The sequence below is a fragment of the Arachis ipaensis genome, chromosome B02 (assembly GCF_000816755.2).
Source record: "Arachis ipaensis cultivar K30076 chromosome B02, Araip1.1, whole genome shotgun sequence".
Lineage (NCBI taxonomy): Eukaryota > Viridiplantae > Streptophyta > Magnoliopsida > Fabales > Fabaceae > Arachis > Arachis ipaensis.
The window spans coordinates 4,113,802-4,141,791 of record NC_029786.2 but is presented as its reverse complement, the minus strand read 5'-3'; the positions used below and the strand labels follow the sequence as shown (position 1 = coordinate 4,141,791).

Genomic DNA, 27,990 nt, shown 5'->3' with positions numbered 1-27,990 from the left:
ATTAGAGACTAATTTTTAGTAGTTAATTTTTATATACATCTAATATATATAATTGAATTAACAAATATACTAATATTAATTAACAGGATTTCAATAATCCTTTGTTATTTTAATTATTCTTTGCCATATTTTTTAAGTCTCTAATTTCCAAGCTACTAAAAGGTTAATAGATTTTATTAAGCCTAGATCAGATGTTATTGTGGTCATATATATATTTTGTGGTTTTGTTGTTTGTCGTTCATTGAAAAAATCCAAAAACTCCTATTAAGTTTTAGTGAATCAAAAGAAAAGTAATTACAAGAACTAAAGCAAAATATCATGTATTTTATAGAAGTCATTTATTTAACCATTTTATAATTGTAATAAGGATGAATGAAATAAAATGCATGCTTGAATGTAAAATTTGTTTGCATAATCAAATGTGATTAGAAATTTTAGCTGTAACACCGAATTAAAAATTGAATAAAATAGATAGAAATGTAGAACAATTAAAACCTTGACATATTCAAACTACTTTAAACTCAACACCCAAAAGTTTGAGGTGACCAGCTACATAGCTTTCTTTCAGTTTTAAAAGAAAATGGGACATACAAAAGCAATCGAACCACACAAATTAAAGCATTTATAAAGTAGTTGTAGCTAAAGACAGTTAGTGTTGCAAGTGTGAGAAGTGCATGAAGTTAGTCTCACATTAAAGAAAATAAGGAAGAGTGAAGAGTTTATAAAATGAGAGACTCATTAACTTAACACCTTAAGATTTTGAGTTAGATGTGGTGTCTACTCATCTTATGTTCTCTTGAACGTCGAGGCGGCCCAAGATGGTCAAAAGCTCCTCCTCATGATCTCCCAAGATAGTCAAAAGGTAAGATCAGAGGTGCCAAGATCTGAGTTGCCAAACAAAACAATTATGAGAACACAACCATTAGGCCCATCAACTTTACGTGTCACTTGATAGTTAAAAATCATTAAATTATGAAATTAAAATAACTTTAGCTTTAATTCAACCATTTTCTGTCAATTGACAATAAAAAAGTATTTCACTATCCAAAAATAAAGATTCATGCATCAACTCCTATAATCACAATAATAATAAAATTTTGTGCTCATTTTAAATAATGTATACTCAATATTCAAATGATTAAGAGTTATTCATTCTTTGTATTTCATATAATAATTAGCTTATTGCGGTTTTCAATACAATAATTCATAATACGTAGTAATTAAAAGAGTTACCATTATTAGTAGATTCATAACTAAAATTCAAGACATGTGCTGCAGGCATAATAATGTTAATCGATTTCATGTATTTATTTAGAAAGATTATTAAAAAGAAATTCAAACAATTGACAAGAACTGCTTTCTTCTTCTTCACTATTTCTAACTTGAACAAAAAAAAAAAACTCTGCTTATTAGACATTTAAAATGAATTGACGACTAATAATTGTGTCGCTAAGCCGTGAAAATTTAAAGACAAACATAGTTAATTGGTGGAGCTCATTTTTATCGGCGAATATTGCACGGGCTTTAAATAATTAAAGGTAATGTACATTTGGATAATTAATAACTAAAAGCAATGATTAACTAACTTTGGAAAATTTTTACAACAGAGTAACAGAAGGAATTTTATTTCATTTAATAAAAATTTTGATTTTAATATCTTAATATCATTATTTTCTTAAAATTAAAATGAAACATGNAGACTCACTGAGAGAGTAGGGTGTATATAGTGGACTAGGCTAGTTCGGGTGCCAGTTTAGGGGTTTTCTATATGGACCAGGGCCCAGAGTGTTGGGTTGTACATAGTAGTATTTTCTGAAGGGTTGTATGCTAACTCAGGATATATATATATATATATATACTTATATGTACGACAGTACCTGTATGCTTATGCTTGTGTATGTTTAATTAGTTGTTCTTGCAAGTTTTCTTATAAAAGTTTATCCAAAATTCGATAGTACGCTAACCCGATTACAGGCTTAATAATACATAGTAAAGGTTTCATGTGAACAAGTTGTTGACACTTGATTTCTAGTATGATCATGACTTACTAGGGATTGGGTCGTTACATTTTGCCGACTTGAATTGCTTGCCTAATTGTATAACATGATTATTTGCTTCTTGAATTTCTTGATATACATGCTATACTTGTGTTTTACTTGTATTGTTATTACTTATGTTTTCTGTTGGGATTGAGGAGGTTCGGAAGGCGGTGGTGATGGGATCGCATGGCGGTTAGGCTGGCGAAAGCTGTGGGACAGTGAAAAACTGCTAGATTAAAAATTCACTAAGTTAAACTCCCTTATTTCATTATGGTTTTTAAAAGAAATGGTTTTAATTTTAGTATGCTTTAAGTTGAATCTCATGATTGATATGAAACTCTAGAATTGCCTATGGCATCCCGGGGTCTTATATCTTACATCATTGGGCACTGTTATAATACTGAGAACCTTCGGTTCTCATTTCATACTTTGTTGTTATTTTTCAGATGCAGGTCGCAACCCACCTCGGTGAGTTGCGTGATGGTGACAGAACGGAGGATCTTTATCTCATTTTTGAGTCTTTTGGTTTTTTTGATTAGTTCTCTCACTTTTGTATTTATATTTTGTCTTAGAGGCATACTTTGAAAGAGATATTTTGTATATGCTGTTTTATCTTTCAATATTCTGTATGTCTGTATATACTAGTCGGCTTAAACTTTGCGGGCTGCGACTTGTCCCTTATGAATATAGTATTCTTTTATATACTTATATTTTTGTTATCTTGTACCTTTATCTTGTGCCTTAAGTTTGTAGTTTTGTGTAAACGTTTTGCGTTTTTGTAACTCTGTTTTTAAGTTTATTTCTTCATCGGACTTCTAGAATTATCATTCCTTTATATATATATATAAGCTTTAGGATTATCTTAACCTTTTATTAACCTATACTTTATGGCATGAGATAAGATTTAGGATAATTAGGGTGTTATACAGTTAGTTAAAGCTTTCAACTTGAATGATTCATTAATATCAAGTACTTGAAAACTTTTAGATAGTTGAATTTGTCAGAGGCCAATTACTCCTTCATTGTTAATTTTGCAAGTTCATGTACAACATCATGCATTTTGAGTCTTTTAAATATTGAATTTTTCAAATTCAAGGAGTAAGAAGAACCGAAGAAGCATCAATTTAAAGCAAAGAAGCGAAACCAGCTTATTAACATACATTAAAGACAAACATAGTTAATTGGTGGAGCTCATTTTTATCGGCGAATATTGCACGGGCTTTAAATAATTAAAGGTAATGTACATTTGGATAATTAATAACTAAAAGCAATGATTAACTAACTTTGGAAAATTTTTACAACAGAGTAACAGAAGGAATTTTATTTCATTTAATAAAAATTTTGATTTTAATATCTTAATATCATTATTTTCTTAAAATTAAAATGAAACATGGCTAGGATATGACTCAAGTTGAAAGTATAAATTTATAACCTATATTATATTGCATTTTCAAAATTTGGAAGTATTCCATATTATAAGGACTAATTAGTTCACTCTACCATACCTTTTATATATAAATTATACACAATTATTTAGAAAGAAAATTAGATTGTCAATTTAAAAAGTTCTAGAATTAATTATAGGGAGAGTAAGATATAACTCTAACTGGTTAATTAAAATTCGAACAATTAATTATTCATGCAAAAATTGAAATAATAATAATAATAAACCAGTATGGTTAGATTTGTAATATTATGAGATAGATTATTTGAACTAACCTTGCAATATGGAATATGAGCAATTTTGGGCCAATCTGAACCTGTCTCCTTATTGTACCTTACATATAATTTGGGACAATAAGATATCTGTAAATATTGAAGATTATGAGTTTGATCCATGTTGGGAAGAGATGACAATTCTTTACACCAATAGATATCAAGTTCTTCAAGGGAGGTCATCGGCAACCTTGTGGGCAATGATTTTATCCCTGACATGCTTATACTCAAATATTGCAATTTAGTAGCTCTTTCAAGCCATTTTGGTAAAGCATCCAGGTTATTTGATCCAGTGATTGAGAATAATTGAAGGTTTAAATTATTTACCAACACATGTTGCTTTCCTTCTTCCTCTTCATCCTCAAAATACACCAGCTTATTACAAAAAAGAAAGACCAGCTTCTTTAAAGTAGTCAAGCGACCAACAGCACTTGGTACGTACACTAACCTTGAACATTTGAAAAGATACAAGAATTTGAGTTGTTGGAAGCGCCCTATATTCATTGAAGACAAACTTGTAATTTTGATATCCGCCAAAAGCAAATATTGTAGATAGATGAGTTTGTTCATGTTTTTGGGAAGTTCTTCAAGGCTGTCACAATAAAGGCGCAAACTCTGCAAACTTTGCAGCTTACAAATGGAATCAGTTAGCTTTTTCAAACTAGCACAATTTCCAAGATAGAGATATCTCAAGTGCTTCTTCATTCTGGCAAAGCAATCATCAGGAAACGAGCTCAATTCCGTATCTTTTGTTAGGTGCAACACTCTCAGATAGTTGAACTTGTCGGAGGTCCATTCTATCGATGCTTCTTGTTGCCCCTCTTGCACAACGGTTCTTGTTCTGCTTGACTCTTTCATTGTTAATTTTGCAAGATCATGTACAAGATCATGCATTTTGAGATTTTTAAATGCCATCGAATTTCGAATCTTGGGAAAGTAGAAAGAATCTTCTTCATCAATTTGAAGTAAAGATGTTGAAACAAGCTTTTTAATATATAACTCTCCAATATCTTCTGCATCTTCCTCTTCGCGTGTAGGTTGGAGGAGTCCATGAGCCATCCACAACATAATCAACTCAATAGCCACATATTCATAATCTTTTGGAAAACAAGAGCAGTATGAAAAACATTGCTTTAGTTGTGGTGGCAAGTGATTGTAACTCAATTTGAGTGATGGCAAAATGTCAGTTTCTTCTTGATCGAGATTCCACACCTCACTATCCCTTATTTTTCTCCACTCATTTTCATCATGGCATTTTGATCTAAGCAAGCAACCCAAAGTTGTTATAGCCAAGGGTACTCCTTTGCATCTTTTAACAATTTGCTCCCCAATTTGCTTTAGCCTTGGGTACTTCTCTTCGTCCTTCTCTTCTTGGAATGCACATTTTGCAAAGAGCCGCCAACATTCATTCTCAGGAAGTCCTTCTAATTTCATTACAAGATTACTCCCCACAATGTCAGCAACTTTTCTACTACGAGTGGTCACTAGAATTTTGCTGCCTTTGTCACCACCTACTTCTAACAAGTGATTTCTCAATTCATCCCATTTGTTGTGGTTTTCATTCCAAACATCGTCTAACACGAGTAAGAATTTCTTACCATGTAACGTTTGATTGAGAAGAGATATCATATATTCCAAACTAGAATTTGCATCCACCACATTCTCTCTCTTTGAGGCCGCATGAATGATTCTTTGTATTAGCTTCTTCACATCAAAATCATCAGAAACACAAACCCACATTAATGTATCGAAATGCTCATTCACTTGGGTATCATTGTAAACCATCTGTGCAAGTGTAGTCTTTCCCAAACCTCCAATCCCAACAACTGAGATCACATCAATACCATTAGCTTGTGATTTTTGTGTCATCAATGAATTTATAATCTTTTCTTTTTCTTCACGTCTACCACACACACGGAAAGACAATGAAGAAGCAGTTTCTCGCCATGGTAAATTGTGCTCCATAGCTGGAGTGTTGACATGTTCAACTATACCCAACTTTCTCCCTTCTCTTATTTTTTCATCCATTTTCTGTTTCATATCTTTGATTTTGTGGGCCATCCTGATGCGAAATGCAAGTGGATTACTTGTGTATGAGAAGAATCGGCGAACCTCCGTGCTAGTGCTTCCATACATTTTGACCACTTCATTAAGTTTTGCTTCATACTCTATTTCATCTAATATGTCACCAGCATCATCAAATGCCTCTCTGAGTTGCTTCAACCACTCATCTATACTGCGGTTTATTGCTTGCTTGTTCTCAGCATCTATGAGATATGCATTGATGGTTCTCAAAGAACTTTCAAACTTTTTTACATCATCTTTAAGACCACATGCCAGAGTAATCTCTTGGAATGATTTTGTTGCTAAATTGGCCAAGAGTGTTGATGCCACACCAGAAACAACTTCAGACATTGAAGAATCAATGAGTGGAACCTTATGGTGATAAAAAGTAATGTTAGAGGCCAAGAAAATATATATATACATATATGTGTGGTGGGTTTTCTGATAGCATTGTTTTGGATGGCTAAGAATGACCATGTATTGACTGACAATCTTTAAATGCTGGTTGATTGAAAAATATGTTAAAAGGGGAATGTGGTAAATGACAATCTTTAAATTTAAAATTTGCTTTAAAAAAAAAAGTATTTTAACGTGTGCCGTTGAAATAAATTGGAGAAAACAGGCCTCGAATAAAATTACTATTTACCATACTGTCTTTTAATACACTTTTCAATCAACCAGCATTAACAGTATATTGATTACCATACATATCATTTGTTGTAAGATTATTTGTCAATTAACATATGGTCATTTTTAGCCATCTAAATTAATACCACCAGAGAATTTTATATATATGTATATAAAACAAACTATCAAGTTTTCAAATTATCAAAGCCTGAAGTTTGCTTAGACATTTTGGTTGAATAGCAGTGTATAAGTAACGAATTCATCCAAAAAAGATATCATCCCAAAAGCATAGTTCAAACCTTTTTGTTTTAAATTTTTTCGAATCTAAAACAAAATAATAGATATTTTAATAAATACTTAAAATGGTCCTTGAAATTAGTATCATACATTAAAATCATCTTTAAAATTTTAATTACACCAATTAGGTCTCTAAAATTGATAAGAGTGCATTATATTAATTCTTGATCCGTTTTTTATTAACATCGCATTCACATAGAATATTAATGACACATATCATATCATAATATATATGGTCACGTGTAATAATATAATAACAGGTTGGTTAATGACACGTGGTATCTTAATGTGGACGGTTATACTACGTGTTACAATATTATTTGTTCATGTGTTAGCTTATGTCACGTGTAACAATACTATTCGTTCATGTATCATTCGCTATGTCATCATCATTGCGGATGCACAAATTAAATTGATCCTTGACTTTATGCTAAGTGAATTATTTTAGTCTCTAAAATTAAATATTCTGTACCATCTCTTCATGAGTTTTTTTTATAAATTTAAAATTCTCAATATCTTTGAATGGATTAATTTTAATAATATTTTTAAATATATTTTATAATCAATTAATCAATATAGCTCTTTTATTAATAACATAATTTTATATTACATAATTTTATATTACAAAATTTATTGATATTAAATTATTATGAATAAAATGTGTATGGTTAAAAGTAAATTTTGAAATTTATAAAGAAGAATGATAGAGGATCATTAGAATTTATTATCTTGGTCAATAATTAGCTATTAATGTTTAAAAGTACAGTGTGGAATAAAGGAGGTTGATAACTAAAAGTAATAACCAAAACAATAAATTCTAATGATTCTCTAACATTTATCTTCTATAAAAATACTTGTATTTAAATAACTTATGAAAAATTAAAGAATTAAAATTAGTGCATTTAAATATATTAAGAATTTTAAATTTATAAAAAAATAAAAAAATTATGAAAAGACTAATTTGATGTACGACATTTAATTTTATGGACTAAAATAAGTCTTTTTTTTTTTTACCAAAGATAGAAGACTCGAACCCGCAACCTCTTAATTGAGTATAGGGAGACTATGCCATTTGAGCTATAACTCATTGGCGGCTAAAATAAGTCATTTAGTACAAATTCAGAGATCAATTTAATGTATCTGCAATTAGGGGTGGCAAACGGGCTTAAACCCGCTGGGCCGGCCCGCGTAACCTGCCAAAAAAGGCGGGGCGGGTTGAAAAATTGGAACCACCAAATAGCAAAAATCCGCCTAACCCGCACCGCTTAAACCGCGGGCTTTGGCGGGGCGGGGCGGGCTTAGTTTTTTTTAGTGAGGGGGTATTTTTGCAATTTTTTTGCCAAAACCTAACTTCCCTTAACCTAACTTACAAGAGTATGAAGATAAAAATTGAGTGTTTTGGATTATGTTTATGTTACTTTGAAGACAATATTTATAATTATGTTTTGGATTATGTTTATTTTGCTTTGGAGAGAATATTTATACTTACGTTTTGGATAAAAACTTGGTTTATAATTATGTTTATTAGATATTTTATAATTACAAAGACTTTAATGTTTGTGAATATAAAAATATAAATTTTATGCCTTTAGAAATTATAAATTTATTAATATGGTTGTGCAATTATATATATTATTTAGTAGTTAATAGTAAAAAAAAAAAAAGAGGAGCTTTGGCGGGCTTAACCCGCCAGCCCGCAGTTAGGCGGGGTGGGGTGGGATTCTAGGACCGCCTCACTAGGTGGGGCGGGACGGAGCGGACTTCTGGCGGGACGGGACGGACTTCTCCGCTTGCCACCCCTTTCTACAATGATGATATAATAAATGTCAGTAGATGAATAATATTGTTATAGATGGCATAACCATCTACGCCATCATATCATATGTCATTAACTGACCCGTCATTATGCCACGTGTTATTAACCAATCTGTCATCATACAGTTATATATAATCAAACCATAAGGTAACATATATCACAAGATTTATATATATTATCAATTAATGTCAATACATTGTTAACAAAAAAGATAAACTAATGTATGTGGTGCTGTTTTATCAATCTCAAATATATAATTGATGTAACTAAAATTTCAAAGATAATTTAAATACACAATATCATTTTCAAGTGTACGGAAAAAAATCCCTTTTCAAAAGCAGTCTCAAAATTCATAGCATAACTGAACTTATTATCTGATTGCTCGCAATAATTTAACCTTCGACCAAAGGGCAAAGATATTAAAACAAATCCCTGTCCAAATTTCATCAACAAATTCAAATGTTAATATAAAACTGGAAGCAATTAATAATGATAATAATTTATCTCTCAAATTTTAGTTTATGTGTAATTTATCCTATTTAAAATGTGCTATCCAGTATTTTACCTCCGGAGGAAGAGACTATTTATAATTATAAGTAATTTTTACGGTGTTTTGAAATGATGTCTGGTTTGAGTATTAACTTTGATAAATCTAATTTGATTCCGGTTAATTGCGAGCGAGAGTGGTCACAAAGGATGTGTAGTTTGTTGGGGTGTAAGAAAACAATGTTGCCAATCAAATATCTTGGTATTTCTTTGAGAGCAAATCCGAAATTGGTCAAGACATGAAAATCTATTATAGACAAAGTAGAAGAGAAATTCAATCTGTGAAAAGCCAAAACGATTAATAAAGCTGGTAAGCTGATACTCATTAAATCTGTACTTAATAGTCTGCCGGTTTATTACCTTAGCTTATATAAGATACCCAAAACAGTAGCAGATAAGTTGATATTTTTACAGAGGAGGTTCTTGTGGAGTAATGAAGACAGAAGGAATGGGGTACCTTCGATGAGGTGGGATATTGTGCAAGCTCCAAAACGTTTTGGGGGTTTGAGCGTGGGCGATGCAATGCTCCGGAATACAGCGTTATTGTTCAAGTGGTGGTGGCGATTTTCAAATGAGGATTGCCCATTATGGAAGAAAATTGTGGCTCCTACAATGACTTGAATCCAAGTGTCCTTCTTTCTTGTCAGCCGGTTCCTAAAACAAAGGGTCCGTGGAAGGACATTTGTCAGTTGCAGATAAGAGAACAACAAGCGAGAGATAAGATGGTCGGAAGGTTATCATTAGAGCTAGGAGATGGTAGAAGAATTCGTTTCTGAGAAGATAATTGGCTACCATGTGGTGTGTTGCAGGATGTATTTCCAAGGCTTTTCTCGGTTTCAAACCAAGTCGGATCTGTAATAGGGGATTGTGGGTTATGGGATGGGTTGGAGTGGATATGGAACTTTTATTGGAGAAGAGTAATATTCCAATGGGAGTTAGAATTAGTTAATCATCTTCATGAAGTTTTACAATCTGTCAGGTTAACAAGTGAGAGGGAGGACAGAATTATAGAACTTTGATAGATTAGGAGTTTATTCTACTAACTCATTTGTGCAGGTCTGCAGGCTGAGACTCTCTCGGAGGACATTACGAGTTATAGTTTCACTAGATCTATATGGAGAGAACTAGTACCACCAAGAGTTGAGCTATTCACCTGGTTTGTGTTAGTTGGTAGGATCAATACTAAGAAAAGATTGATTAGATTGAGCATTATTAATCACAGGGATATAATTTGTGTTTTATGTAAAAAAGAAACTGAGAATGATTTTCAGTTATTCATTGGCTGTGAATTCACATGGCAGGTGTGGTGTGCTAGTTAGATGCCTATAATAAACTTGGTCTATTCCAAGAACCATTAAGCAACACTTTGAGAGTTGGACAGGAGCTCCTGTAAGAAAATATGAGCGTAACAGCTAGCTGATTGACTTTTTTGCTATCATTTAGAATACGTGGTTGGAAAGGAATGCCAGGATTTTCAGGAATCAAGAAACAGGTGTTGCGGAAGTTATTACCAAGTCGATTAGGAGCTACAAAGAGTGGGTTGACTTTGTTCCGTCTAATTGTTGATGGCAATGTCGAAAATAACTACGATTTTTTTTTAGTATTTGTATTATAATTCTAACTTTCTAAATGCTTCACTTTACTGTGTTGAGTTTTTATTTTAAAAAAATAATGTACATCTAATATAGTTGATGAAACATATATGTAAAGGGACAGTTTGAAACAAAAGTTTTGAAAGCCAAACCAATAATCGAATAAGTTAGAGATTTAAAAATTCAATTGAATTTAAATTATGTGGAATCGAATTTAATAAAATAATTTTTTATGTTTTATTATTTTTAAACCGTTAATCGCTAAAAACCAAATTGATTTGACAGATTAATCGATTGTTTGACCCTTTTTTTTTGTTCTTTATCAGTTCATTGCCGATCAATTTTTATCTTGGCTGAATTGATTCGAGGATCGGTCTTGATTAATCAGACTGATTTCAATTATCAGAACAATAGTTTAGAAAACACAGACTAATTTTTTTTGAACATCTTAACAACTCCAGGAGATTAAATTGCACATTTAGAAAATTTACGATATTATGTTTTTTTTCCTTCATGATTTAGTATAAGTCTACCATTATTGATATTATTAATTTATTTTTTAGTACTTAATTTTCATTACTTTTAAAACAATTAAATAAATGGTGGAAATTGAAATATAACAAAAGAAGCCGCACGAGAAGGTCAGATCTAAATCCTTACATATGAAGTAAGACTGAAAATTAGAAACTAGAATAAAAAATTCAGATCTAAATTCTTGTTTTGAAGACTAATCAATATATCATACCTCCTGACGTTGCTGAAGTGTGATTAAAGCCAAAGAACATCAAACAACAGCTTATATATTTTGCAGCTAAAAAAGAAAAAAATTTATTATTAGAAACTTGTTGCATTTGAGAACTACACATTGAGCTGAGTAAACTCAAAAAAAATAAGAAATAAGAAAAAAACCTTCAAGTAGTGAAAATTTTGGTTATTGCTTGCTTGGACTCTCTTGTATTAGTGGATGAGCAACGAATTTATTGAAGAAGTGAGCAATAATGGACAGAGAGATGAGAAGTGAGTTATACGGATAGATTTTTTTTTAGATTTTTTATGTATGGTCATTATTACAACTAGTATAAAACCTGCGCGGACCAAATATTCCTCCATTAACATATATGATATTTATGTTAATCTTTTAAATAATATAGTTGATAAATAATGCTAAAACTATATTTAGACATAGGAATCCGATTGTATGTTTATAAGCACAAATTTGCTGTTATATAACAAACATATATAAAAAAAAAAATCTAATTTTTCATTAATCAAAAATTAATAACCCTTCACAATAACAATTTGGTCATGCCCATCTGACATATGTACTGTATTAAAAATTAGAGTAGAAATTAGCGAAATTTATCACGTGTAGAACCATTTAATTATGGCTCACGCGCTAATTAATCTATTTTGTTATATTTATGTATGGTTTACTTGTAAAAAATTTATATTTTTTATTGAAAGAATTAATTTACTTAAGATACACAAATTTAGTGGTTAATCTTTGTTATATTATTGGTGTTTAATTTGGTTAAAAAGTTTGGAGTGGTTAATTTTTTTAATATTTTAATTAATATTTTTTTATCATTTCTATAATTTTTTTTTTCAATTTATAATTTTAATAACACATTTTAACTAAAAGTCAATAAGAGCAGCGTCGATAAGTCAAGCACGAAGGAAAGCAAAGGCTTCAAAGCAACTATAAAAGTCAATTTTCTTATCATTTAAGCAACTATACAAGTATGAGGCTGATTTATTCAAAAATTCATAATCTAAGACGTGTTTGAGAGTTTTGACTTTGAATTCAAAAAGTCATATTACGAATGTATGATTTTAAATGAGTCAGTCGATTTTATAAAATTTATATTAGATCTGACGATTTTATAATTTAAATCTTATTACGATTTTACATTTTATGTATTAAATTTACTTTTTTTTACTTAAAATCTCGATTTTCTTTAACATATAGTGCTTTTTAATTTATTATATATAGTGAAAAATATTTTAAAAGAGAAAGTTATATAAAAAATCTCTCTTATATTCCTATTTTAGTAGAGATATATGTCCGGCCCTAAGGCATTTGCTTAATTTGTGTTTTTACTTTTATTTTTTTTAATTTATAAAAGAAACAAAAGTATAAACGATAAAATTGTTTTATTTTCACATATTCTTTTACAAAACTTTAAAATAAATAACACTAAAAACTTAAAATACAAACCAAACAAAATATTTTCTATGATTTTTTTCTTTAGACATTGCTAAGGAATTTATGTTGTTGATCTAAAATCCTAGTTGGTTTAAAAATAATATTTATTAAAAAAAAACTGATTTTTCTTTTGTTGTCTTTTTTTTTTTTTGGGTCAAGTTTTTCTTTTCCTGCCTGAAGAGAGGAACTTATTAGTCCAACTTATATATGCTGTTGGGCTTTCTGAAATATCTTGTTCCTAATATGTTCTTTATATTCTTTTCAGTTATGGTCAATTCTTTATTGGACAATCTTTTCGATATTGGTCCTAAGGGTTTTTTTGAACTTGTATTGGTCCTAAATTTCGATATTGGATCAATATATTAAATCTTCAACAAAAGCCCATATTAAGGCCGAGGTTTTGTATTATTTTTTTAAATATGGTAGTCGTTGGGCTTTCTGACATATATTTGTCCTAGATTTGATATTTATTGTTTTTATAGTTATGATACACATCTGCTGGTATAGCCACACCAACACAGTTGAGCCCCATGATAATGCCCTACACCGATCAAGGTCAGTTAATAGAGGCGACAACCTAATGTGCACCCGAGAGTAAGAGGTATCCAGAAATAGAATGTCTCTGATGATCTGTATGATGTAATCTTTGGTGTAACACAGTAAGTGCTCGTTCGTCAGGTACTCCTCCAACTCCCCACAAACAATATTTTAAAACCAAGTAAGATTAACAATTCACTTATTTTACGACTGTCTATCATGGGGCCCGAAACAAACTTCTAGTAATTCCTGATAAAAGTCCTCAATAGATCGCCCATTATAGAACTGTTCCCATCCATCGATGCAGTCGCTGACTGGATCTCCATCAATGTTGAGTTCCAACTGATACACCACATTATGAAGGGTGATAGTCATCTTCCCACATGACAAGTGAAAAGTGTGTACCTCTCGATCAAAGCAAATATCAATGGTCCCACTCTAGCATATACGCTATATGCTCAAATTTCGTGCTCGTGTAAGGTGTGACCTAATCTGCTCGGATGGCTGCTGTAGTAAGTTTCTTCTTGTACGCAAGATTTGAGGCACCTACCAAAAAATCAATGAGTCAAGCACAACGGAATCCATAAGTAATAAGACAAATTTCAAACTATGAAACAGATAAGTTATAAAGTATACCATTTGGCCTAATCTGCCAGCAATGTAGTCGATCGGATCTCGCCTATAAAAGGTATTCTTATACTCTAACATATTTTGCGCCATGAAACTACAATAGGATAGAATAAATTAAAATACAATAATTTTAAGTTAACTTATTTTTTATCAAACATATTTAAACTTAATCTAACTATCTAAACCATAACATATAATTTAACCCTAAACTATAATCAGTTCAACTGAAATAGTAATCTAAATAAAAAAATAATTTAAAATAAACTAACTTATTCTCAAACCCAACTGCAATAAATCTAAAAAATCTAAATACTTAGACCATAAACTATAATTTTACTCTAAACCTTAACTAGTTCAATTGAAATAATAATCAAAATTAATTTTTTCATTAACCAACATAAACTAACTAAAATATCTAAATTAATAATACATGGTAGAGCAAATTAACTATATGATCTAATTATCAAACTAAATAATTATCAAACTAACTAAAATTAAAAACTAAAAACAAAACTTAATCTAACTAAATAAACATGTTAAAATCATAAAATAATACAATAAATTAGATTGAAAATAACTAGAAGAATAAAATTATATGAAATTCTTAAAAATGCTAAAAATAAAGAGTCTAACAAGAAGAGAGGATGAGAATGTGGAAGGATGAAAAAGTGAAACGTGAAAAGTGAAAAAAAAAAGTTCACAGATTTTATATTTTGGCGAACATCTTTAAAGTTCTATTCTCATTTTATATATTTACTTTTTTTTTCCCTAAAATTCTAACAACTGAAAACACTACAAATAAAAATACCAATTAAACTGCCCCTAAATTTGAGATAGTTTTCATGACAGTAATATGCAATGGTGGTGTAGCAAATTAGAAATTAAACTCCATGCTATTGATCATAACTAGATTAATATTATTGTAATTGCTAATATGTATCTTGTCTTTCTCATCAAAGAAGCATTAATAAAGCGATGTTCATCTACTTTGCAGATATACTACCCAAGGAAATAAAATAAAATGTCATTTTTTGTTATGGAAAATGAAACCACATATAACATGTAATTTATAAAATTTAAAAGCATATTTCAAGCCCCTGAAATATTTAATTTAATTTATTTGTTTTTGTAAAGATGACCAAAATAAAGTAGTTGAATATAAGTTTGAAGAATATTAGAGGTACATCAAAATTTATTATTTTTGGTTATTAATTAGCTATTAATGTTTAAAAGTGTAAGTTAAAATATGTTGTTAAATTACTAAACTTAAAAAAATAAGTTAATGGCTAAAAATAATAACCAAAAAATAATAAATTTTGATAACAATTTAAAATTTCTTTATAAATTTTTTACACTGTTAAATTTGTTTAAAATTTTTTAAACAATAACACCCAATTAAAATTTTTTTTGGTGACTCAATACTTTAAAGAAATTTAGAATAATAATTTAAACTTTAACATATCAAACTTCAAACTGAATACTTGTACATGCATAGATTTTGTTCAGTTTTAAAAGAAAACAATTATAAAAACACAACCATGCATGAGGCAAAGACATTACACAAAGATAATGCTATTATTATCTTTTTTTTTCTTCTTTTTCTTCTTTATCAACTGGCAATGATTCAAGGCCTTCATCATCATCATCTTCATCTTCATGTTCAATATCTTCAATATGCATGCAGAGCAATCTGCAATAATTCAAGGCCAGTATTAGACTAGTGCTTATGAAAATAACTTGAGCTTTAATTCAACCATGCATATATATACTAAATATAATTAAATTGTTTTATAATTTTCAAAATTTGAAAGTATTCCATATTATAAGGACTAATTAGTTCACTCTACCATATCTTTTATATAAAAATTACACACAATTATTTAGATAGAAAATCAGATTGTCAATTTAAAAAGTTTTAGAATTAATTATAGGCAGAGTAAGATATATAACTCTAACTGGTTAAATAAAAATCCAACAATTAATTATTTATGCATAAATTGAAACAACAACAACAACAGTGTGGTTAGATTTGTAACATTATGAGATAGATTATTTGAACTAACCTCGCATTGTGGGATATGAGCAATTTTAGGCCAATCTGGTCCTGTATTCTTATTGTACCTTGTATATAATTCAGGACAATAAGATATCTTTAAATATTGAAGATTATGAGTTTGATCCATGTTAGGAAGAGATGACAATTCTTCACAGGCAACAATATAAAATTCTTCAAGAGAGGTCATCGGCAACCTTGTGGGCAATGATTTAATCCCTGTTGTCCTTATTCTCAAATATTGCAATTTAGTAGCTCTTTCAAGCCATTTTGGTAAAGCATCCAACTTTTCTAATCCATCGATAAAGAATACTTGAAGGTTTAAATTCACATGTTGCTTTTCTTCTTCCTCTTCATCCTCAAAATTCACCAGCTCTTCACAAAAAATAAAACCCAGCTTCTTTAAAGTAGTCAAGCGACCAACAACACTTGGTACAGACACTAACTTTGAACAGTTGTAAAGATACAAGAATTTGAGTTGTTGGAAGCGCCCTATGTTCATTGAGGACAAACTTGTAATTTCCATCTCTAAATGCAAATATTGAAGATAGATGAGATTTTTCATGTTTTTGCAAAGCTTTTGGAGGCCGTCAAAACCACGAAGGCTCAAACTTTGCAGATTTTGCAGCTTGCAAATGGAATCAGGGAGCTTTTTCAAATTACGACAATTTCCAGCTTGCAAATGCAAATATCTCAAGTGCTTCTTCATTGTGGCAAAGCAATCATCAGGCAACGAGCTTGATTCCATATATTTTGTTAGGTGCAACACCCTCAGATAGTTGAACTTGTCGGAGGTCCATTCTATCGATGCTTCTTGTTGCCCCTCTTGCATAACGGTTCTTGTCTTGCTCGACTCTTTCATTGTTAATTGTGCAACATCATGTACAAGATCATGCATTTTGAATCTTTTAAATGTTATTAAATTTTGGAAATCAAAGTAGTGGTAAGGATATCCTTCTTCAATTTGAAGTAAAGAAGTTGAAACAAGCTTCTTAATATACAACTCCCCAATATCTTCTGCATCTTCCTCTTCACGTGTAGGTTGGAGGAGTCCATGAGCCATCCAGAACATAATCAACTCAATTGCCATGTATTCATAATCCTTTGGAAAACAAGAGCAGTATGAAAAACATTGCTTTACTTCTGGTGGCAAGTGATTGTAACTCAATTTGAGTGATGGCAAAATATCAGTTTCTTCTTGATTGAGATTCCACACCTCACTATCCCTTATTTTTCTCCATTCATTTTCATCATGGCATTTTGATCTAAGCAAGCAACCCAAAGTTGTTATAGCTAAGGGCACCCCTTTGCATTTTTGAACAATTTGCTCCCCAATTTGCTTTAACCTTGGGTACTTCTCTTCGTCCTTCTCTTCTTGGAATGCACATTTTGTAAAGAGCTGCCAACATTCATTCTCAGGAAGTCCTTTTAATTTCATTACAAGATTACTCTCCACAATGTCAGCAACTTTTCTGCTACGAGTGGTTACTATAATTTTGCTGCCTTTGTCACCACCTACTTCTAACAAGTGATTTCTCAATTCATCCCATTTGTTGTGGTTTTCATTCCAAACATCGTCTAACACGAGTAAGAATTTCTTACCATGTAACGTTTGATTGAGAAGAGATATCATATATTCCAAACTAGAATTTGCATCCACCACATTCTCTCTCTTTGAGGCCGCATGAATGATTCTTTGTATTAGCTTCTTCACGTCAAAATCATCAGAAACACAAACCCACATTAATGTATCGAAATTCGCCTTCACTTGGGTATCATTGTAAACCATTTGTGCAAGTGTAGTCTTTCCCAAACCTCCAATCCCAACAACTGAGATCACATCAATATTATTAGCTTGTGATTTTTGTGTCATCAATGAATTTATAATCTTTTCTTTTTCTTCACGTCTACCACAGACACGGAAAGGCAATGAAGAAGCAGTTTCTCGCCATGGTAAATTGTGCTCCATAGATGGAGTGTTGACATGTTGTTCAACTATACCCAACTTTCTCCCTTCTCTTATTTTTCCATCCATCTTCTGTTTCATATCTTTGATTTTGTGGGCCATCCTGATGCGAAATGCAAGTGGATTACTTGTGTACGAGAAGAATCGGCAAACCTCCGTGCTAGTGCTTCCATACATTTTGACCACTTCATTAAGTTTTGCTTCATACTCTATTTCATCTAATATGTCACCAGCATCATCCAATGCCTCTCTGAGTTGCTTCAACCATTCATCTATACTGCGGTTTTTTGCTTGCTTGTTCTCAGCATTTATGAGATATGCTTTGATGGTTCTCAAAGAACTTTCAAACTTTTTTACATCATCTTTAAGACCACATGCCAGAGTAATCTCTTGGAATGATTTTGTTGCTAAATTGGCCAAGAGTGTTGATGCCACACCAGAAACAACTTCAGCCATTGAAGAATCAATTAGTGGAACCTTATGGTGATAAAAAGTAATGTTAGAGGCCAAGAATATATATATATACGTGGTGGGTGTTTTCAGGTAACATTGACCGACAAATAATCTTGCAACAAATTATACATATGGAGAATCAATGTATTGTTAATGCTGGTTGATTGAAAAGTATATTAAAGGGAAGTTTGGTAAATGACAAACTTTAAATTGAAAATTTGCTTCTAAAAAAGAAGTATTTTAACGTGTGCCATTGGAATAAATTAGAAAAACAGGCCTTGAATAAAATTACCATTTATCACACTTTTTTAATACACTTTTCAATCAACTAGCATTAACATTATATTAATTACCATACGTATCATTCGTTGTACAAATTATCAAAGCCTAAGGTTTGCTTAGACATTTTGGTTGAATAGCAGTGTATAAGTAACGAATTCATCCAAAAGATATCATCCCAAAAGCATAGTGCGAAGCTTTTGGTTTTAATTTTTTTGAATCTAAACAAAATATATAGATATTTCAATAAATTCTTAAAATGTCTTGAAAATTGGTGTTGTATATTAAAATCATCTTTAAAATTTTAATTACACCAATTAGATTCTTAAAATTAGTAAGAGTACATTACATTAATTCCTAATCATTTTTTATTAATGGCGCATTGACGTGAAACATTAATGACACGTATCATATTATAATATGACCATGTGTAATAATATAATAACGGGTTGGTTAATGACACATGGTATCTTAACGTGGACAGTTATACTACGTGTCACAATATTATTTATTTACGTTTATATCACGTGTCACAATACTATTTATTCACATGTCTTTCACTATATCATCATTGTAGATGAACTAATTAAATTGATCATTGACTTTGTACTAAGTGATTTATTTTAGTTCCTAAAATTAAATGTCGTGTATCAAATTAGTCTTTTTCATGAGTTTTTTCTTTTTTTTTTTGTATATTCAAAATTCTCAATATCTTTGGATGCACTAATTTCAATCATATTTTTCACATATTTTTTAAATACAAATGCTTCTATAAAATAATTTTAAGATTTTAGTTTTCATTATCCAAATTTTTTTCTATAATAATTTAATACACATAAATTTTGTAATATATAAAGATGTTATTTTAGTAAAAGAATTATACGATTGATTAACGCACATTTTTTATTTTCGTCTAAAAATATGCGCGTTTTTCATAAGAAATTTAGAATTAAAATACACTTTTTTTTTTTCGATTCCTATATAACATAATTTTATATTACATAATTTTATATTACAAAATTTATTGATATTAAATTATTATGAATAAAATGTGTATGATTAAAACTAAATTTTGAAATTTATAAAGAAGAATGTTAGAGGACCATTAGAATTTATTATTTTGGTAAATAATTAGTCATTAATGTTTAAAAGTGTGGGTTAAAATATATATTGTTGGATTATTCGACTAAAGAATGTTGATAGCTAAAAATGATAACCAAAAATAATAAATTTCGATGGCTCTCCAACATTTATCTTCTATAAAAATACTTGTATTTAAACAACTTGTGAAAAATAAAAATTGAAATTAGTGCATTCAAACATATTAAAAATTTTGAATTTATAAAAAAAAAAAATTATGAAATGACTAATTTGGTGGACGACATTTAATTTTATGGACTAAAATGAGTCATTTAATATAAAATCAAAGACTAATTTAATGCATCTGTAATGATGACATAACAAATATCAGTAGATGAATAATATTGTTACATGTGGTATAACCATCTACGCCATCATACCACCTGTCATTAACCGATCCGTCATTATGCCACGTATTATTAACTGATCTGTCATTATACTATTATACATAATCAAACCATAAATAAAATAACATGTCACTAAAGACTTATATCATCAAGTCATGTCAATGCATTGTTAACAAAAAAAAAATATCAAAAACTAATGTGGTTCTGTGTTGCCAATCTCAAATACATAATTGGTGTAACTAAAATTTTAAAGATAATTTAAATACACAATATCATTCTCAAGTCTACTGAAAAAAAAAAAGAAAAAACATAAAAATCCCTTTTCAAAAGCAGTCTCAAAATTCATAGCACAACTGAACTTATCTGATTGCTTGCAATAATTTAACCTTCGACAAAGGGCAAAGATATTAAAACAAATCTCAGTCCAAATTTCATCAACAAATTCAAGTGTTAATATAAAACTGGAAGCAATTAATAATGATAATAATTTATCTCCCAAACTTTAGCTTATGTGTAATTTATTCTACTTAAAATGTACAATTCAGTATCTTGATGAACTTGTCAAATAGTACAAGAAAGATATTTTATTAATATTTTGTCCAAAATTAGTTTTTATTTTGTCAATATATAAAATATTAAAAATACTTTTGTATATTAAAATTAGCTATTAAAATTAATTATTATGTATTTATATATAAATATATGTATAATTTAATTTATTTTTAATATGTATTTTATATTTCAACATATATTCTATCTTGATAACTAATTTTAATTTAATATACATCTAACATAGTTGATAAAACATATATATAAAGGAGCAGTTTAAAACAAAAATTCTAAAAACCGAACCAATAATCAAATCAGCAGAGTTAGAGGTTTAAAAATTCAATCGAATTTAAATCACGTTGAATCGAATTTAATAAAATAATTTTTGATATTTTATTATTTTTAAACAGTTAATCGTTAAAAATCAAACTGATTCGACCAATTAATTGATTGTTTGACCTTTTTTTTGTTTTTTATTAGTTCATTATTGTCGATAAGTTTTTATCCTGACTGAATTGATTCGATGATTGATTCCTCAATTAATATTTCAGTTCTCAGAACAATAATTTAGAAAACACAGAAATTAACATCTTTTTTGAATCTTTTAACAACTCCAGGCGGTTAAATTGTACATTTAGAAGGTTTACGATATTATATTTTTTTTTTTCCTTCGTGATTTAGTCTACCATTATTGATATTATTAATTTATTTTTTAGTACTTAATTTTCATTACTTTTAAAACAATTAAATAAAACGGTGGAAATTGAAATATAAGAAAAGAAGCACGAGAAGATGAGATCTAAATCCTTACATATATATATGAAGTAAGACTGAAAAATAGAAACCAGAATAAAAAATTGAGATCTAAATTCTTGTTTTGAAAACTAATCAATATATCATACCTCCTGACGTTGCTGAAGTGGGATTAAAGCCAAAGAACATGAAAGAACAGCTCATATATTTTGCAGGGAAGAAATTCCCACCAATGAAATGCTAAAAAAAAAAAAAAAACTTTTATTAGAAACTTGTTGCATTTGAGAACTACACATTGAGCTGAGTAAACTTAAAAAAATAAAAAATAAGAGAAAAAACCTTCAAGTAGTGAAAATTTTGGTTATTGCTTGCTTGGACTCTCTTGAATTAGTGGATGAGTAACGAATTTATTGAAGAAGTGAGCAATAATGGAGTGATGAGTTTTTTTTTTGGACAGAAAGATGAGAAGTGAGTTATATGGATGGAAGAAATTGAAGGGTGTGTAATGGGGGTAACATATACTTCAATTACTGGACCTAATCATCCACTATTTTCTATTTTTAATTCAAGTATAGTGCAGTAGTCTATAATGGGGGTAACACGTCTTTTGTCCCTTTCCAATAATCTATTAGGGAAAATTAACTAAAAAGAAAACAAAAGATTCTTTTCTTTTCTTTTCTTTTTCTTTTCCTTTTGGTGTCTATCTTCTCTTTTACTTTGATATATATGTATATGAATAATACTATATAATTAATAAAATGAAACCAAGAGGTTACCAACCAAAAACTAAACAAAATCACATTAATTTATATTAATAATTAATTTTAAATTTTTTAAATTTAAAATTTTAAAAATTTAAAATTGATTAAGTAAACCTAATTAAAACCTATAAAAACCTTCCTCTTCTCTCTCACATTAACCTACCCACCTCCAACAATCACATATACAGACCTCTCTCTCACTGTCAGACTCTCTCTGCCTTCCCACCGCGACCCACTCCTCCGATCGCTTCCGCTTCCAGCCCGAACTGTCTTTACCAGATCGGGAGCTCGTGATATCTCAGTAATGTCTGCACCACTAGATCCATGTGTATAACGAGCAAGAGCCGAAAGATCGACATCCTTCGAGATTGGTGACTTCCTCAAGCACGCCTTGAAGATCTGGAGACGTGAACTCTCATCCAGTAAAAGAATGTATAAATTTTTAGAGACTAATTTAAAAAATAAATAATATTTTAAAAATAAATTTGACCATTTACTTAATTTTTATTAAAAATTTTCATGCAAATATGAATAAAGCATTAGAAATTGAATAAACTAACCTGGGATATGAGCAATTTTTTTCAAATCTCTAGACCTGTCTTCTTGTTATACCTTGCACTTAGTATAGGACAATCATCTATCTATAAAAGTTGAAGATTATGGAATTGATCCATGTACTACAAGAAATAATACCAAGTTATTCAAGAGAATCACTTGGAAAGCATGTGGAAAATGATTCCATTCTTTCTCCCCATATTCTCAAATAGCACAATTTAGCAGTTCCGTAAAGCCAATATGTAAGAACTGCGAATAATTAATCGCTTAATTAATTAATTAATTTAATTATTTAAAATAGGATATACTTAAGTGAAGGCCATTCAGCCTCATTCATCATCAAACACAACCCACACCAGTTGAAAGTGAGAAGGGAGGAAAGGGAGAGTGTCACTATTCATCCTCCATTTTTGGTGGCCATAACTCGAGCTACGGTGCTCCGATTCACATGCCGTCAGTGGCTACGCGAAATTCTCGCCGAGCCCGTTAGTTATATTTAACTTGTGTAGGTAAGATTTCGAAATTTTTTCTCCTTCCTGCAGCCCTAAAAAATTCGTAGGTTTTGGTTTTTGGTGAATTTTTGTGTTTTGATTGATTAGGTGGTTTCTAAGGTTGGGCTATTGGTAATTTATATGGTTTTAGTTAAGTTCTTGCACTTGTTGGAGTTGATTTGGAGCTTGGAATGTGAGTTGGTGATTAGAAGCTTGTTTGGACTCAAATTTGGTGTTGGGTGCATATTGGGAATCGGCCAAGATATGATTTTGATTTTTTCTATGTAATATATAATATTTCTGGACACTTAAGCTAGTAGACTTTAGGATAGGATTGAATTGATTGTTGGAAATTGTTGAATTTGATAATGTATGATGGTGTTGTTGATTTTGATGAATTATGATTTTGAACTTTGAAGTTATTGTTGAAATAGAGGTTAAAATTGATGATTTTGAGTGTTGATAATGGTTGTGAAGTTTATTGATATTAATAAATGTTGATATAATGTCTTGTGTGGATTAATTGAGAATTTGAGGAAGGTAGGTGAGAATTTTTGGAGGAAATTGGTAGAATTGTATGTCAATAGGTTGTGGAATGAATTGGAAAGTATATAGACATCATTTAGGCTCATTGGAACATTTTTAGGTGTAGATATTTGGTTTTAGTTGTGAATTTTGGAAGTTGAGAACCTTGTTAACTTTTTGGTAAAAACCAGTTTTTGGTGAATTTTGACAGATCATAACTTGAGCCTCTGTTTTTGAAATTTGTTGAAATTTCTTTTAAATAAAAGTTCATTTAAAGATCTTGTAATTGATATAAAGTTTGATGAAAATAGATTTTTGTAGAGGAAGTTATGACTGTTTAAAATTTGGTGCAAAAAAATGAATTCTGCAACTTTGAAATTTTTCTGAGTTTGGTGAGGGTTGCGTACACGACATGGTGCACGCAACACGACCAACCTATTCGGGATGAAAATTTTGAGTACGCAAGGCACTGCATGCGTACGCAAGCCAGCAGACTTTCAACCCTTGCGTATGTGACATAGTGCACGTAACTCGACCAAACCATTCGGCTTGGGCATCTCGCGTACGTGGACACTGCATGCGTATGCGAGCTATTCAAAAACGAACCCTTGCATACGCGAACTTTAATACGTGACACGAGCAACCCATTCGAGTTGGGCATCTCACGTACGTGAGCAGAGGGTTGCGTATGCGACCACCCCTTTTTCAACAGCATGCGTACGCGAGACCCCTGTTTTGCTGAAAAATATTTTCTCTTTGTTTTCAAAGGTTTTTCTACTTTCCAAACTTCCTTTAAAGGCTGATTTAGAGTATTATCTAATAATTAGGTTCTAATATCGTTAAAGATAAGTTAGTGAATTATTTTAGTGAATTTCTATATGAATTTAGAAAACGGAGTTTTAGGTTTCTGGAGTATTGAGGATAGAATTGTTGAGTGAGATAATGAAGTGCTGTATGGATGATTAATGAGATGAGTTGTGGAAATTTGTGGATTACTAAGGACTGAAAAACAATTTCTGAAACCACTGATGTATTAATTTTTAATGAGATTGTTGAGACGCTATGCGCCTGGCAAGGACGGTTGTTAATCCCGTTTGTCGAGATCGCGGCAGCGGCATAAAGACGGTGGTTAATCCCGCTTACATTGAGATGTGAGGTCCGTGGAAAGAGTATCCCTCTCACATTCCTTTGGAATCACTAGAGTGTGCAGGTACTATATCTTGGACCGTGTTTCGGGTACGATATCTCGAGGGGTTCCCATTCTGAGATCGAAGGGTGACATCTCTATGGAGATGTGTCAAGTTGGTAGTTGAACCAACAATGTGATATCACAGCCAAATAGGACAGGTATTCATCATGTGCATTTTCTATCTGTTTGCTTGCTTTGCCGACCTGAATTGATTGCCTAATTGTATAACATGATTATTTGCTTCTTGAATTTCTTGATATACATGCTATACTTGTGTTTTACTTGCATTGTTATTACTTGTGTTTTCTGTTGGGATTGAGAAGGTTCGGAAGGCGGTGGCGATGGGATCGCATGGCGGTTAGACTGGCGAAAGCTGTGGGACAGCAGAAAACTGCTAGATTAAAAATTCACTAAGTTAGACTCCCTTATTTCATTATGGTTTTTAAAGAAATGGTTTTAATTTTAATATGCTTTAAGTTGAATCTCATGATTGATATGAAGCTCTAGAATTGCCTTTGGCGTCCCGGGGTCTTATATCTTACATTATTGGGCACTATTATAATACTGAGAACCTCCGGTTCTCATTTCATATTTTGTTGTGATTTTTCAGATGAAGGTCGCAACCCACCTCGGTGAGTTGCGTGATGGTGACAGAACGAAGGATCTTTATCTCATTTTGGAGTCTTTTAGTTATTTTGATTAGTTTTCTCATTTTTGTATTTATATTTTGTCTTAGAGGCATACTTTGAGAGAGATATTTTGTATATGCTGTTTTATCTTTCAATATTCTGAATGTCTGTATATACTAGTCGGCTTAAACTACGCAGGCTGCGACTTGTCCCTTATGAATATTGCATTCTTTTATATACTTATATTTTTGTTATCTTGTATTTTTATCTTGTGCCTTAAGTTTGTAGTTTCATGTGAACGTTTTGCGCTTTTGTAATTCTGTTTTTGAGTTTATTCCTTCATCAGGCTTCTAGAATTATTATTCCTTTCTATATATATTTATGTATAAGTTTTAGAATTGTCGTAACCTTTGATTAACTTTTACTTTACGGCATGAGGTAAGGTTTAGGGTAATTAGGGTGTTATACCGTCAGGTAAAGCTTCCAACTTGAATGATTCATTAATATCAAGTACTTGAAAACTTTTAGATAGTTGAATTTGTCAGAGGCCAATTACTCCTTCATTGTTAATTTTGCAAGTTCATGTACCACATTATGCATTTTGAGTCTTTTAAATGTGAATTTTTCAAATTCAAGGAGTAAGAAGAACCGAAGAAGCATCAATTTGAAGCAAAGAAGCGAAACCAGCTTATTAATATACAACTCTCCAATGTCTTCTGGTTAACAACAAAATTATATTTAATTTATACACTAAAATCAGTCACTATGTATTTTTGTATAGGTATATATATAGTTTAATTTATTTTTAATGTGTATTCTCACTATTCTGTATTTTAATATGTATTTTATACTAGAGACTAATTTTTAGTAGTTGATTTTAGTATACACCTAATATAATTGAATTAACAAATATACTAATATTAATTAATAGGATTTCAATAATCCTTTGTTATTTTAATTATTCTTTGCCATATTTTATAAGTCTCTAATTTCCAAGCTACTAAAAGCTTAATAGATTTTATTAAGCTTAGATCAGATGTTATTGTGGTTGACGGTTATCAGTGGCTAAGAGAACGGGGGGTTGAATCTTAGCTTCTTTTTTTGCTTAGTAACACTTGCTGGCCTTTGCAATAACTTCAAGAGACTTTTTGCTTTTTGTCTCGTACCTAGCCACGAGACGTTTTCTTTTTATCTCCTAACCAGGAAAGAGATATTTTTCAGTTTTATCTCCTACGCAGCAGAAACAGAAATGGAGTAGAAAAGAGAGAAAATCATACCACGAAGTATCCTGGTTCAGCTGCCAAGTGCAATGCAGCCTACATCCAGTCTCCATCACAACAATGATGAAATTTCACTATAATCATCATGATTACATACACCAATTCTCCCTAGGAACTACCCTTCCTATCTGGGACAAGTCCAGAATCTATTTCCAATCCTGAACTTGACTTGGTAACCTACCAAACTTTCAACTGCTAAGTGCTAACCCAACTTGCAAGGGGATTCCCACAGAATCATGAAACACAACACAGATGTACAAAGGACCTCTAGGACATCTATGATTTTTTCTTTTAATTTTGTATACTCTGTCTTTTTCCGCTCTTTGGCTTTTTCTTACAAACCTCACTGTTTTCCTTTTTCCATGAGACTCAAGACAGACAAAACTAAACAGAAAAATACAAAATGAAGAACATTGAAGGAGAAGAACTTCTGTTAACTTGGAAAGCTATGAGAACTCTGTGCTTACACTCTTTTCTCCTTGCTTCAAGCCCTGCCTGTTCTCCCTTATTTATAGAAGGGGAAGCCTCCAAGGTTGAAACTGTTGAACCGAGCTAATCTTCTTCTTCTTCAAACCAAAACCAGTTTGGCCAGAGAGAGAGGAGAGGAAACTGAACACTAAAATCAGCATACAATTACCTCTATGTCATTCCTTCTCACCAAACTTCATCAATCTGAGCCTTCCATCTTGACTTGCTCCCCAAGAAGGATTCCTGACCCTTGATGAGTCCTTGATGCTTGACAGCTCCTCCTGCTCTTATCTTCTGCCTCTTTCTCCACGTAGCTACAGTAGCTACCTCTTGTGGTAGTTGATCAAAAGTAGAGACGAGCCATGCTTCTAAGGGATCTTCTTCTCTGACCGAAATGGATCTCTTCCATTTTCGGGTATGGAGAGCTTGAGACTTTCTCACCATTTCTTACCATAAGTGGCAAAGATCTCAGCCACACCCTA

The 27,990-nt window shown here is 31.0% G+C and overlaps 2 protein-coding genes and 1 long non-coding RNA gene across 7 annotated transcripts; all 3 read right to left on the bottom strand.

The window, feature by feature from the left end:
* Window positions 452–11,799, bottom strand: LOC107623461 (putative disease resistance protein RGA4). 3 transcript variants are annotated; one of them, XM_021115215.1, is made up of 4 exons: window positions 11,607–11,799; window positions 11,443–11,508; window positions 3,759–6,160; window positions 452–884 (listed from the first exon to the last, which is right to left on the bottom strand). In XM_021115215.1, the coding sequence occupies exons 2-4, from the start codon at window positions 11,480–11,482 to the stop codon at window positions 837–839; spliced, it is 2,490 nt and encodes an 829-aa protein (XP_020970874.1). In that variant the 5' UTR covers window positions 11,483–11,508; window positions 11,607–11,799; the 3' UTR covers window positions 452–836. The 3 variants fall into 3 exon arrangements, 2 of the variants coding, with proteins under 2 accessions (XP_020970874.1, XP_020970875.1); XM_021115216.1 differs by having other exon boundaries at window positions 3,759–6,191; window positions 11,607–11,797; XR_001616476.2 differs by lacking the exons at window positions 452–884; window positions 3,759–6,160 and adding an exon at window positions 8,792–8,991 and having other exon boundaries at window positions 11,607–11,792.
* On the bottom strand, window positions 13,218–14,453 carry LOC110267415. Its single transcript, XR_002355037.1, has 2 exons — window positions 14,077–14,453; window positions 13,218–13,986 (listed from the first exon to the last, which is right to left on the bottom strand). It is a non-coding gene; the product is annotated as an uncharacterized LOC110267415 (long non-coding RNA).
* LOC107623445 (putative disease resistance protein RGA4) lies at window positions 15,493–22,169 on the bottom strand. Of its 3 annotated transcripts, none has more exons than XM_016325715.2 (4): window positions 21,950–22,169; window positions 21,760–21,850; window positions 16,134–18,535; window positions 15,493–15,760 (listed from the first exon to the last, which is right to left on the bottom strand). In XM_016325715.2, exons 2-4 carry the CDS (start codon window positions 21,812–21,814, stop codon window positions 15,740–15,742), a joined length of 2,478 nt encoding a protein of 825 aa, XP_016181201.1. In that variant the 5' UTR covers window positions 21,815–21,850; window positions 21,950–22,169; the 3' UTR covers window positions 15,493–15,739. The 3 variants fall into 3 exon arrangements, 2 of the variants coding, with proteins under 2 accessions (XP_016181201.1, XP_020970873.1); XM_021115214.1 differs by having other exon boundaries at window positions 16,134–18,566; window positions 21,950–22,156; XR_001616471.2 differs by lacking the exon at window positions 16,134–18,535 and having other exon boundaries at window positions 21,950–22,162.

Bases quoted from the DNA above. Each gene is read 5' to 3' on its own strand.
- LOC107623461 (XM_021115215.1), bottom strand. From the start codon at position 11,482: ATGTTCTTTGGCTTTAATCACACTTCAGCAACGTCAGGAG. The intron at 6,161-11,442 runs GTATGATATATT...CAATGTCTGAAG, and splicing joins CACTTCAGCAACGTCAGGAG to TTGTTTCTGGTGTGGCATCA. The intron at 885-3,758 runs GTTAGTTCAAAT...TTGGCAACTCAG, and splicing joins CTCATATTCCATATTGCAAG to ATCTTGGCACCTCTGATCTT.
- LOC107623445 (XM_016325715.2), bottom strand. From the start codon at position 21,814: ATGAGCTGTTCTTTCATGTTCTTTGGCTTTAATCCCACTTCAGCAACG. The intron at 18,536-21,759 runs GTATGATATATT...CAATGGCTGAAG, and splicing joins CACTTCAGCAACGTCAGGAG to TTGTTTCTGGTGTGGCATCA. The intron at 15,761-16,133 runs GTTAGTTCAAAT...GAATTATTGCAG, and splicing joins CTCATATCCCACAATGCGAG to ATTGCTCTGCATGCATATTG.